This window comes from Phocoena sinus, chromosome 11, assembly GCF_008692025.1.
Source record: "Phocoena sinus isolate mPhoSin1 chromosome 11, mPhoSin1.pri, whole genome shotgun sequence".
Classification (NCBI taxonomy): domain Eukaryota; kingdom Metazoa; phylum Chordata; class Mammalia; order Artiodactyla; family Phocoenidae; genus Phocoena; species Phocoena sinus.
This window is the reverse complement of record NC_045773.1, coordinates 38,577,951-38,589,442: the sequence shown is the minus strand read 5'-3', so window position 1 is coordinate 38,589,442 and position 11,492 is coordinate 38,577,951. Positions and strand designations below refer to the sequence as shown.

At 55.4% G+C, this 11,492-nt stretch overlaps 2 protein-coding genes across 8 annotated transcripts in view; both read right to left on the bottom strand.

Annotated features, from left to right (window-relative positions):
- The window catches only part of IP6K1 (inositol hexakisphosphate kinase 1), a 70,588-nt gene extending 68,593 nt beyond the window's left edge, over positions 1–1,995 (bottom strand). For 3 of the 7 annotated variants that reach the window (XM_032647843.1, XM_032647844.1, XM_032647849.1), the window contains exon 1: positions 1,457–1,773. The gene's annotated coding sequence lies outside the window, so the exon portion shown is untranslated. The other 4 variants (XM_032647841.1, XM_032647840.1, XM_032647845.1 and 1 more) reach the window with 3 other exon arrangements.
- Positions 1,996–3,895: 1,900 nt separating this feature from the next.
- On the bottom strand, positions 3,896–11,091 carry CDHR4 (cadherin related family member 4). Its single transcript, XM_032647856.1, has 19 exons — positions 11,043–11,091; positions 10,506–10,690; positions 10,220–10,382; positions 10,059–10,141; positions 9,439–9,549; positions 8,697–8,800; positions 8,366–8,502; positions 7,898–8,081; positions 7,648–7,801; positions 7,308–7,401; positions 6,829–7,032; positions 6,609–6,748; positions 6,224–6,374; positions 5,923–6,143; positions 5,539–5,681; positions 4,981–5,037; positions 4,792–4,879; positions 4,535–4,562; positions 3,896–4,031 (listed from the first exon to the last, which is right to left on the bottom strand). Exons 1-19 carry the CDS (start codon positions 11,089–11,091, stop codon positions 3,976–3,978), a joined length of 2,352 nt encoding a protein of 783 aa, XP_032503747.1. The 3' UTR covers positions 3,896–3,975.
- Between the last annotated feature and the right edge of the window lie 401 nt (positions 11,092–11,492).

Genomic DNA, 11,492 nt, shown 5'->3' with positions numbered 1-11,492 from the left:
AGACTACGAATGGACTTTAATGGACCCCCTGACCTCCCTAAAATTGCATGCAAAAGTTAGTGTAGTGAAGTTGACTGAGTGGATCTCTTTCTATATCTCTAAGAGGTCAGATACCCAAAATATGTTAAGAGCCTAACTTAGGGTTGTTTTAATAGAAAACAGCAAGAATCTGGGGACTTCCCTGGCAGTCCAGTAGTTAAGACTTCACCTCCCAATGCAGGGGGTGTGGGTTCCACCCCAGGTTGGGGAGCTAAGATCCCACATGCCTCACAGCCAAAAAACCAGAACAGAAAACAGAAGCAATATTATAACAAATTCAATAAAGACTTTAAAAATGGTCAACGTCAAAAAAAAAGGAAAGAGAAAGAAAACAGCGAGAATTTAACCCTGTGGCAGCCTTAACTTTCTAAAGGAAGTGTTAATGGGGGGGGGGGGTTGGGGGGAAGTTAGATTGAGGCCATTTTGAGAAGTTCCTAATATTTTCATATCTCCCTCCTTTCTTGTAAAGAACTGCCCAAGGAACTAGTCTCACCAAAATCAAAACTCATTCAACATTCAAAAAATGGCCCAAGGGAGGGTAATGAAATATCTAAAAACTACTCACTCAACTTCTCTCTCCTCACAAGTAAGGGAAACAGCAAGAGGCCACCAGCTGCCTCTGGTTTCAGCATCTTCTCCAAAAAGATCTCCTGACCAAACAGCTAGTTTCCTTCAAAATAACACATTCTGAGGCGACAAGATCCTGACACAAACGCACAAAGTATTGTTGCTTGACTTCTTAGTCGTCTCAGGCAAGCTTGCTGTAAGACCATATACAGGAGCCCATGCTGAGAAGCCAAAGGACCACAGGGAAAGAGAAATGTGTTTTGGAGCACTCAGAACTCCCTAGACCTGCACACCTTGCCCAGCGTCTCTAATCCTCCTACCCTCACAAGAAGCGGGGGCTGGCGGTCTGTTTTCATTGCGCAAGATACATTTACTCTATTAAAAGTTAATTTGGCATTCACGAGACAAAAAGAAGTTTCATTTCTTTTTCTGATTCTAACACACTCCCACATTTCCTTTGTCTCCTTATTACACTTGCCAGATTATCTCTTTAGGAGATAAAATCAATCAACTCACCACCATAATATTCACTTTCTCCCAGAGGCAAAAGAGCCTTACCACAACTCCAAAGAGTGGTGGTCCAGAACCAAAGAAATTCTGTCCCAAAATAAAATTCGGGCATCATGAACATTTAACCAGGCCCTTCAGGAAGAAGCAAACGGTAAGCTCCGAGAAGCACAGAAGGCAGGCGCCGGGCAGAGGGCCTTCGCCCTGTCAGAATCACAGGGCCGTCACACTGGCCTGCCTGGCTCGCGGGGGCTTTCGACTGTTTCGTCTAGTCTTAGTCTCAAGCGGTCTGAAAGTCAGTCGCAGGAGCGACATCTAAGAAAATGGTACGTGTGTTTCTCACCTGGGAACAACACAAGACCCCGGAGAGCATCAAGCTGGCACTGGACACGTTTCAGCGCTGCGGGTCAGCGGAGCCCAGAGCTGTAGTCACAGAAACTAGTTTCCCGCTACACCTCGGGAGCGGGGCTCTCGGACCTCCACCCCGATGCCGTCCTCCGACCTCGGCACCAGCAACTAGGAGGCTCCACGGGCGGCCCGTCAGGACGATCGAGCGACGCTCAGCCGATACCCCTTCCCTGCGCGCGCCAGCTCCAACCCCGCGCCCGCCGCCGCCGCCCGCCCCGCGGCGTCAGGCCGGTCTTTCGGCCCGGCTCCTGTCACTCACCGGCCGGCCCGGGCAGCGGGCGCCCACGGCTCCCCACGGGAGCTGGGCCCCCCGGGCCTCCAGATTTCGACCCGCCCCCTGGCAGGCAGCGCAGGTGGCTGAGCCCCGCAACAGCGGCCCCACACCGGCCGCTCGGACCACCTCCCGGCGCTGCCCACTAGGTACGGATCAACAACAAGATGGCGGCCAGCCGAGGGGGCGGGGGCCGGGCGTCATAGTAACCTGGACGGCAAAGAACCCGCCCCCGGCTCAGAATATCCCCAATCAACAACCTCTTTGCCCGACGCCCAGGGGAGTGCCTCCCGCTGACAGGTAGGCCAGCTTGTCAATCAGACCCTGCCTCTCGCGGCCCGTGCCGAACGCCTCAGCACGTGACTGTGACGGCACGGGTTGGCGCATGCGCGCCGTTCCCGGAGTTGCTGGCGGTAGAGCTTTTACGGGGTACTCCGAGTCCGTAGCACCCTTGGCATCTCTTAGTACGCGGCCCCCGTGCGCAGCCGGCAGCGTCTTCTTCCACGCATGCTCAGGGAATGTTTGCTGTGTGCTACATCCCTTTTTTTTTTTTATCACTCACCCTAGAAGGCAGGACTTGTCCCTCCCTAGTGAGGAAGATGAGGCTCAGAGGGGGAGGCCGGGCCAAGGTTACAACACCTCTGGAAATGTAAGCACCGGGTTTCGTGCCTCCTCTTACCAGCTCCAGTGTATAATGCCCTCTTCCCAGCGGCTTCCCTAGGTTTGCCCTTCATCAGCCTTTTGTGCTGCCCCAGCAGTCCCTGGCCTGTTGCCCACGTTTGTCCTTCTGCCTGGAGTTCAGTCCCCAATTCAGTCCCCAGCACAAGCCCTGGCACACAGTGAGCACTCTTTCTTCCTACCCTAGAGCATCTCGTCTTGAGTTCTTGTAACATCTTTTGCCCTGGATTGTCATGATCTTCCCCCGAGGCCAACTATGAGTCTTGGGAAGACCGTTACCCCCCATGCAGAGAACCTAGCCCTGGGCTTGGCATCTGATGCAGTCGCACAGCCTGACCCACATCAAGTGCCTGGACTAGCTAGTTTTGTGACTATTGAGGCTTGGTTGCCCCACCTGTGGAATGAGGATAAAAATCAAGCTCCTCAGAGATGAGGATTTAATAAGCCCTTAGAGCAGGGTAAAGTGCTCAGAAAAAATCCACCTGCAACCCCTTTCAGTAAGGGCCTGCAAGGGCCTGCTGTCAAGTTGCTGGCCCTGAGGCCAGCTCTAACACCCTCAATTTATTGGAAGCACCGTGAAGCATATTTTTCCCACAGAAGGCACTCAGCTTCTTCCTCCACCTGGGGTACCATAACTGGCTCAGTAAGGGAGGTTCTCTGGTACCCTAAGATGGTTCAAGTCCACAGACCTGACAGAGGAGAGAAGATTGAGAGAACCTGGGGACACCAAAGTAAAGGTAGCCTCCACCAATACAGCAGGTCCTCAGGGAGAGCTGGCAGTAACCTGAGACCTGATGCCAGGCTGGGTATTGGGAGTGAGCTAGCACTGCACCCAACAGAACCTACCCTCCTGCAGGCTACTGTAGGCCACCCGGCCATGTGCAGCAGCTCAGCTCAGCACAGGGAGGACAGAGGGCCCTGGAACTAGAAGAAACACATCAGGAGGAAATGGGAACACCTGCTCAAAAGGGGGCTACTCTCAATCCCTCCATGGCCACCCATGCCACAGGGTGCTCAAGTCTGCACCAACCCTCACCTCAATGCAAAAGTTCCAGATCCTTTTCAAGAAAACCTCCACATACAGTTGGCAAACTGCCCTGGAAGTTGGTGGGGCTCTCAAACGAACAATGCCCTCCTTTCAGTGGGAAAAGGAAGCTCTTGGGCCCTTCCCATCTGCCAGAGCAGGTGTCCTCTGAGGGGACAGGCCAACTGGAGGCCCCCTCAGTCCCCCTCAGTCACTGGCAAGGATAACAGCTTCTTACATTTCAGAGCATTGTACAATGCCTTCTTAAAAGAAAAATAACCTTACTACTCCATACAGTGTTCCCACAAGACAGGGCATTCTCCAAGTGAGACCAAGGAAGCACAGATCTCAGAGCTTCTCCCACATGTAAGTTACAAGGCTAGGACTCTTCTCTTTGTAATTTTGTTTATTATTGAATCAACTTGAAAACACATAATCATGTGAAGAAGAAATTCCACAAATATGATGCAGCTTCTTGGCCTCAGAGCCAGCGCCGGGCTCCTGTGTGCGTGTTGAACAGGTAATCTCTGCCTGTACCTGAGCTCAGATGGTCAGGGGAGAGTGAGGGTACTGCTGGCTTCAGCAGAACTACCTCCATCCCCTAAGGACAGGGAAAGGTATTCCAGGACCCTTGGTGTGACCCCCTCCCTTCTGCTTGATCCAGCTTGTCCCCTCCCTCCTTTCTCAGCACATCCTTTGAGGTCTGGCTCAAATGCACAGGAAGCATCCATGATTCCCCAAAACTGGACACCAGCTCCCCTAAGCCCAGTGCCAGATTACTCTGCTATAATTCACGGTGACAGTGGAGCATTTGGGGGCCTCTTCCCTCACCACCTTTCCCCCTTTCCCCCATGGGCAGGAACCAGATCACGTTCACCAGGTGTTTGGCAAACACTGGCTGAGGGGTGAGTGGGGGTGAGAAGAGACCCCATTCAGGGAAACAGTAGATAGGATGCCTGGTGGGAGGCAGAGATATTGAAATGGGGTATGGAAAGAAAGTGGGCCCAAGTAGAGAATGGTTTGGAAAGAGGGGGACTCACGGGGGTCCTGTGCTCTGCCATCAAAATGCTGCTGAGGTGAAGAATGAGAGGGTGCAATGAGTTGAACCCTGCCCATGGGGAGCAGGTGGAGGCCTGCCCCCAGAAGGGTCAGGAGCCCACCTGCCTCCTCCGTGCTGATGGTGCTGGTATGGGCCCTCCCACAGGAACAGCCATCCATGGGAAAAGGGGCAGGCTTGGCAGGGGAGCACTCTGCAGCAGCCTCAGTGCCCACTGCACAGGATGGTAGGTTGACATACCAGGCTCATGACACTGCTGAGTGCCTGGGGTGTCTCCATCCTCGGTGCCTCCATGAACCCCTCAACGGACCCCTCAGTTCCCTGGATACTGGGGCAAAGTAGGAGCTGGAGTACAGGATAGGGCTCTGGGCCCCAGCCTGAGTTTAAGAGATGGACTTCCAGGCATAGAGGTATGCAAAGGAGGCTTACCTGTTCAGCAGTAGAGCCTGGGTTGGTTTGCTTGGTACCTGTAGCACCTGGGCCAACCTAAAATGCCAGGAGGAGGGACCAAGCAGTGAGAGCAGCAGACCTGCTGGCTCCAGAAACCAGCACCATTCATCTGCCCCTTTTATTGGGGATAGCCTATGTCTGTATGCAGTGCCCACATTGTTACTCCCACCTACCCCTGGGTTCAGTCCTGTGCTCACAAGAAACTCAGAGTCTAAGGGGAAGGTCAGGTTTCAAATGGAGGACAGGGGTCAGAAATAGGGATAAATGCCCAATGCATGACAGACTCAGATTCTAAAGCCCTGGGCCTCATCTCATTCCAGGACTGGGTTCTGCCAGTGATGGAGACAACTTTCTCCCAGTGTATCTCTGCCTCTAACCTGATGACCACTGGAAGGAGAGCAGTCCTGAATATCAGTTTGTCTGCTCATCAACTTGGGCAATCTTGGGTAAAACCAGCTATCACAGATGCGATCCATCTGCGATCCAGCCCCCCAGTGGGCTGGGGGGAGGCAGTCAGTACAGGGATAGCAACCCTACCCCCACAGGAGCCTGCTAAGGAGCCAGCCCAGAGCCAAGAGGAGAAGGGCACTGGTCACTGTCAGCACCACCACAAACCAGGGCTCCGGCTGCCAGAAAGCCTCCATGTCTGTCACAAGCAGAGGTGTCATCATTGAAGTCACCTGAAATGGGGCCACAGCTTCACCACTGCCCTACCAAAATGCCCTGATCATCCAGCCTTCAAAGCCCTCCAAGGGCTGGGCCACCCCACACCCCAGATTTCTCTTCTATATTGCCAGGCTCTTTGCACTCAGCAGTTCCCTCCGAAATGCCTTCCCCCATCGTTCCACCTGGAAAACTAGGTCCCTGCATCCTCCAAGATCCTTTCTTCCCACCCACCAAGGGCCTGAGGACCCCCCTCACTGTGGCTCTGTGGGTGCTGGTGGCCACTGTGCTGGCCCTCCAGGGAACTAGATGCACAATGACAGTGGCTGTGGTGCTGAGGTGGGGGGTGGAGGGACCTGCATCGGCCACACGGATCAATAGCTCATAAGTATGGGGCTGCTCTGGCCAGGAGGGCCCCAATGTGAGGTCGTTGAGCACCAGGACAGCTCCTTGCAGGCTGAATTGGCTCCAACTATTCCCTGAAAACAGAGTGGCAGAAGAAGGGGACCATTGCTGGCCTGCCTCTCCCCCACAGCCCAGTGGTCCCCTTGGCCCTCACCTCCCACAATGCTGTAGGAGAAAGCCAGGCGCTGTGGCTCTTGGGGCACCCGACATGACACCCTGGTCACCTCCATGCTGCGGCCCAGGTGAGTGTGGATGGTGAGCTCCTGAAATGGGGGCTCACACTCGGGGGCATGGTCGTTCACATCCTGCAGGCAGGTAGTCAGATCACCCACTCCCAAACCCCCAGGCCAGCCCCTCAGCCTCCTCCCACCACAGCCAGAACCTTGGAATCAGGCAACAGGTTCCAAAGCTTTCCACAGTGAGACCCCACCCCTCTCCAGCCAACCAGTGGAGGAACCTGAGACAGAGTGCAAAAGCAGAAGGCCAGAGGGAGATATGAACTCTTTCCAATTCTTTCCAAGGCTTCGGGGCTCAATTACCTCCACCTCAATGGTAATTGTGCAAGAGCCTGAGCGGTGGCAGGTGGGGTCCTGGTCTTGACTATGGTCAGTCAGCAGGACAGTGAGCCTGTGGAACTTCTGCAGCTCATAGTCCAAAGGCCCCAGGAGGCGAACCTCCCCTAGAAGGGGTGGCCACTGCCTCAGCTTGCAGAGTCAACTCTGGCTTCGCCCCTCCATCCCAGCCCTGGGGTGGGAGTACCGCTGAGACGGTCCACAGCAAAAGTGGCAGACCCGCCAGGGATGGAGTACTCAATGCTGTCGTGCGGGTAATCCATGTCCTTGCCCACCACAGAGCCCAGAAGAGCGTGGGGCCCTGCATCCTCACGAACCCGGAATGTGCGTGGGACACAGGCTGGGGAGAACTCGTTGACAGGTGTCACCATCACCAGTACTGGCACCTCAGCTGGAAGCCATTTGGCAGTCAGGGAGCTGGCCTGGGTTGCCCAGCCCTGCCCTGGTGGCTTAAGGAGGTAGAGGCTCTGGAAGGAGGAAGGACAATAGCCCTCCCCTGCCAAGGGGTCTCAGCGAGGAGAAATGTGCCTCTGCCAGGGGTCTTTGGTGGAGACAACCCTGCCCTATTGGTTTCTGAGGGAGGAGAGATGACCCCATCCTGAGAATAGGAAGAAGGGTATAGAAGAACCCGGTCCTGAATGTCCAGGCCTGGTTATGGTCACTCACTGGTCATCAGAGGCTGACCACCATCAAGCACCAGGATGGAAGCTGCATGATGAAAGCAGGCGCCAGGAGTGTCACAGTCCAGTGTGGCATTCACCTAGTCAGAGGGGCCAGAGGGTGATGCCCAGCCAAGGCCTGGGAGAGCCTTGAGCCACACTGGGCTGCCTCAGGCCAGGTTACTCACAGATAGCCTACCCTGACCCTCCGTTTTCCAGACTGTAAAACAGGTTGGCTCCACCACCATCTCCTTCACCCTCATGGTCTCGGCTCCCGCAGACCATTGGCCCACCCCCCTTCCTGTTCAAGCACTCTGCACATGGGTCTGGGATCGGGGACTGGGCACCTCCAGGACTCTGTCTTGAAGGCAGAGGCTGGCTGCGCCAGCAGGGCTGTGGAACAGTAGCTGGTAGTCCAGGGTGGAGCCAGGAGAGTCCGGGTCAGTGCAGGTGAAGGTATTCAGCACGGTGCCCACAGGTGTGGTCTCGGGGATTTGAGTCCTGGAAGCAGAGGGCAGGGCGGCAGGGCGGGAGCTGGGGCTGGGCGGCGAACCATGGCTCTACCCAATAGCCAAGGTAAGGCTCCCATATACTCACGCCAGCAGCGCTGGTGTGCAGCGCGGGGGCCAGCGGTTGACTGACTGCACGTCCACTTTGAAATCAAGCTCGGCGCTGGCCCACGGCCAGAGACGCTCAAAGGCCTTCACCCGCAGCCTAGTGACCGCGGCGTCTGGGGCTTGCGCCAGCTCCAGGGGCGACGTTGTCCGGACCACTCCGTCGACTGGGCGGGTTGGGAGGGCGGGGGACGCAGAGTTCGGCCCCGCCCCCAGCTCAGTCCAGTTCCCACCCTCCCACGGATCCGCTGGCGCGGGAGGGCGCAGAGACTGACCACTTGGCCGCCGCCTCCTCCAAGGCTCGCTTCTAACTTCGGGCCCCCAAACGCGACCTCGCCCCAGTTTCTGCCTCGGCACCAGGCTCGTTTACTCAAGAGAGCGATGAGGTAGTGCGGGTCGCTTCTAGACCAGCCGCAGAGGCATCCCCTTACCCGCCCTCCGTGCCCCTCACCGCGTCCGATGGAGAAGAGCCGGCAGGGCACTGGGGAGAGGATCTCGTAGCGCACATCGAAGCCCCGGGCCTGGACCTGAACCACCTTACTTCCGGGGACCAGGTTCTCCGGGATGGTGATATTCTGGGCTTGCTGCCTGGACCAAAATGGGGGCACTGGCTCCTACTTTCTCCCGCCACCCCGGCGGGGTCTACGGACCCCTCCCCTGGGTCTTCCCTGGTACAGGAGCCAGCTGGGGATGCTCAAGCAGCCCCACACCTTAACCCTACTCCTAATTCCCTGGGGCTAGGTCCTGCCTTCCCCACTGTTCCCAGGGTAGGGGAACCTTACAGGAAAGAGACCTGGCTGGAGGGAGCAGGCAAAACTTTCACTGTCAGCATCCCACAGCAGCTTCGGCCTTGTCCAAAGTTCACCAGGATCTGAAGCTGGAAGACCTGCGGTGCACACAAAACAAGAAGGGAACCGCGGTGTGTGTCTACCTGTATATCTGTGCCCAGTCGTCCCTTCAAATAGGCAGCGCCACCTCAGGACCTCCACAAGGAACCCCGACACTCACTCCTCCCTATGACCTGTCACTCTGCTGACAGATATTCCTTTGTGTCTCACTCTTCTCGGTCATAAGTCCTTCTCTTAGGATGCATACAGCCCCCAAAAGAGTAATATATGAATCATTCACAATGTGAATTATCATCTTAGAGTTGCTAAGAGTCAGTCAATAAGACGTGGAAGTTTTAAAGAAGGAACTTCTCTAACCTCCTCCAGACTACACTAGGCACTGTACCAAGAGCTTTCACTTCCTGTGTGACTGCTCAGAACTTTCTCCTTTCTATAAGGGGCACCATGGGCTCCTGGAGCCAGGGATCCCTCTTCTTTCTAGAACTCCAGAGCCCAGCACAGAACCAGGCCAAGGTGGGAGTACAGCCAGCATGGGGCAGCAGGTACAGGTATGGGCTATGTCTGGAGAAGGCAGCATGATTGAGGAGGTCAGGAACAAACAAACTTCCAGGAGGTAGTGGCTCTGCCCATTTTATGCCCAATTCATGGATATCTCCAGGTCCCAAGTCATGCTCACCTTTTGAGCCTGGCCTTTGAGGCCCTGGGATGGCGCCTGCAGCCAACCCTGCCCATTGATAGAGAAAGGTCCAGGGAAGTATGGCGGATCCTGGGCACTGGTGATGCTTATCTGACAGGACAGAGATGCTGGAGGCCCCTTCCCCAACCCTCAGTGCCCCAAGCATCCCTGTCAAAGTCCCCCAACAACCCAGCAGGTACCTGCCCACTCTCAACTCTCCCATACCCTGCCACTGCCACTCTAGCCTGGGCTCCCCTGGGCCCTGATCCTCAATCCTCTCTGCTTTTAAACTAATTATTTTGTTTTTAATCTAGATTTCTTTTGGAAATCTGATACAGAAATTTCACGATACAGAAATTTCATGAAGAATTCAGAAGAATTTAAAGAAGAACTCAGCCCCTGAGATGTCCCTATGGGAACAGCCATAGTCATTGGGGGTGGGCAGCCCTCAGTGGCTCTCTCCAAAAACATGTATCATTGCTGAGGTTCAGCTGTAGACTAAAGAATCCTTCTGCAGGCTATGTTTGGCCAGGCAGGGGCTGGGCTTGGTCTCCGCATCTCCCCCCGACCCTCCATCCTACCCCCCACCACCACCACCACTGCCCATGTGCAGGGCTCACCTGGGCTCCCTGGCCTGGGAGCAGCAGAGTGTACAGCCGGGCCCCAGGTTTGACAGTTTCTGGCACCTGAATGATTTCCCCAGCTGGCCAGAGGGGAGGTCATGGAGGGTTCTGTTCAGGTCATGCCTGCCCACACCCCCTGCCTGCTGTCCCTGTCTCACCTGGGCTGGCAAATCGACCAGCACACTGGATATGGCCAGGGTCCCGCTGCACATCCACAGAGAGTGGCCCCTCCATCACATGGTTGCCACATGTGAACCGCAGCTGCAGTTCATAGTGGTTCACTGTCAGGGCATCCAGCCGGGCCGAGCTGCTCAAGGTCATCTGTGGCAGGAGGCAGTGCCATGTGGGGCCTAGGATCTCCATCCCCCTATGCCACCTCTGGCTTTGTGAATTTAGGGTCTGTCCTTGTTCCCCCATGGTCCCCAGTTGTGCCCATGACCCTACCTTGCCCACATAGATCCCCTGCCATCTAGTTAGGCTAGGTGGGTTGAAGAAGGTGGTGGGTGGCTGCACATGGAGCAACTCCAGGGTGGGTGTGTGTGAAGAGCAGTTGAAGGAGAAAGACTGAAGGATGGTGCCAGGTCCCTGGCTCTCAGAGACATTTATGAACCAGGGCAGGGAGTGGAGGTCTGTGAGGAAGAGATGATTCAGGCTGGAGGGCCCCATTCTCATGGAACCATATACACAATCAGAGTCCCTCCTTTCTGCCTTAGGGCCTGGCCACATCCTGGAAACAAGCAGCCAAAGTCCTTCTTTGTCCCCTACATCCAACCATGGGTCAGCTCATTTCACAGACTGGGAGTGAGAACTTGGTCGAGGAAGCAGCCAAGAGAAGGAATGAGGGTCGGAGATACAGACCTTTGCCATTTCCTGGTTCCCCCCACCCCCTGTCCTCCATGGTAGCTTATCTGAGAGGGATCAAGACTCCACTGTGGAGTCAGGGGGTGAGAACTGGAGTTCCCCCACCCACCAGCTCCTCACCAGAGACAACCAGAGCAAGAAGAAGCACCAGGGTCCTGAGCAGCACCATAGTGGCCTGAAGATACAGACAGCAGAGGAGACTACAGAAAGCCAGAAGTGTTTGTCAGGCCCACCCCGTTGCCAGGTCAGTTGCTCAAACAAAGCTGGGCCTCCAACATTCTAGCCCTGCCCATCCCTAGTGACTGAGCTCTAGACTCTACAGCCATCAAGAGGCCTGGAAAACTGCATTTTTTTCACTGCTCCCAATGAATTCCCCTATTTATTACTAGAATTCAAAGGAGATGTGAGGGGAGAAGGATCAAGCTTCAGATAGGGAAACTGAGGCTCAAGGAAGTCTTGGTCATGCAGTCCTTGGAGACAGAGCAAGCACAGAACCCAGGAAAACTGGGCCCAGGACCTGCTACCCCACAGAGTCTGAACTCCAGCTGCCCACTCCCATTAGAACATTAT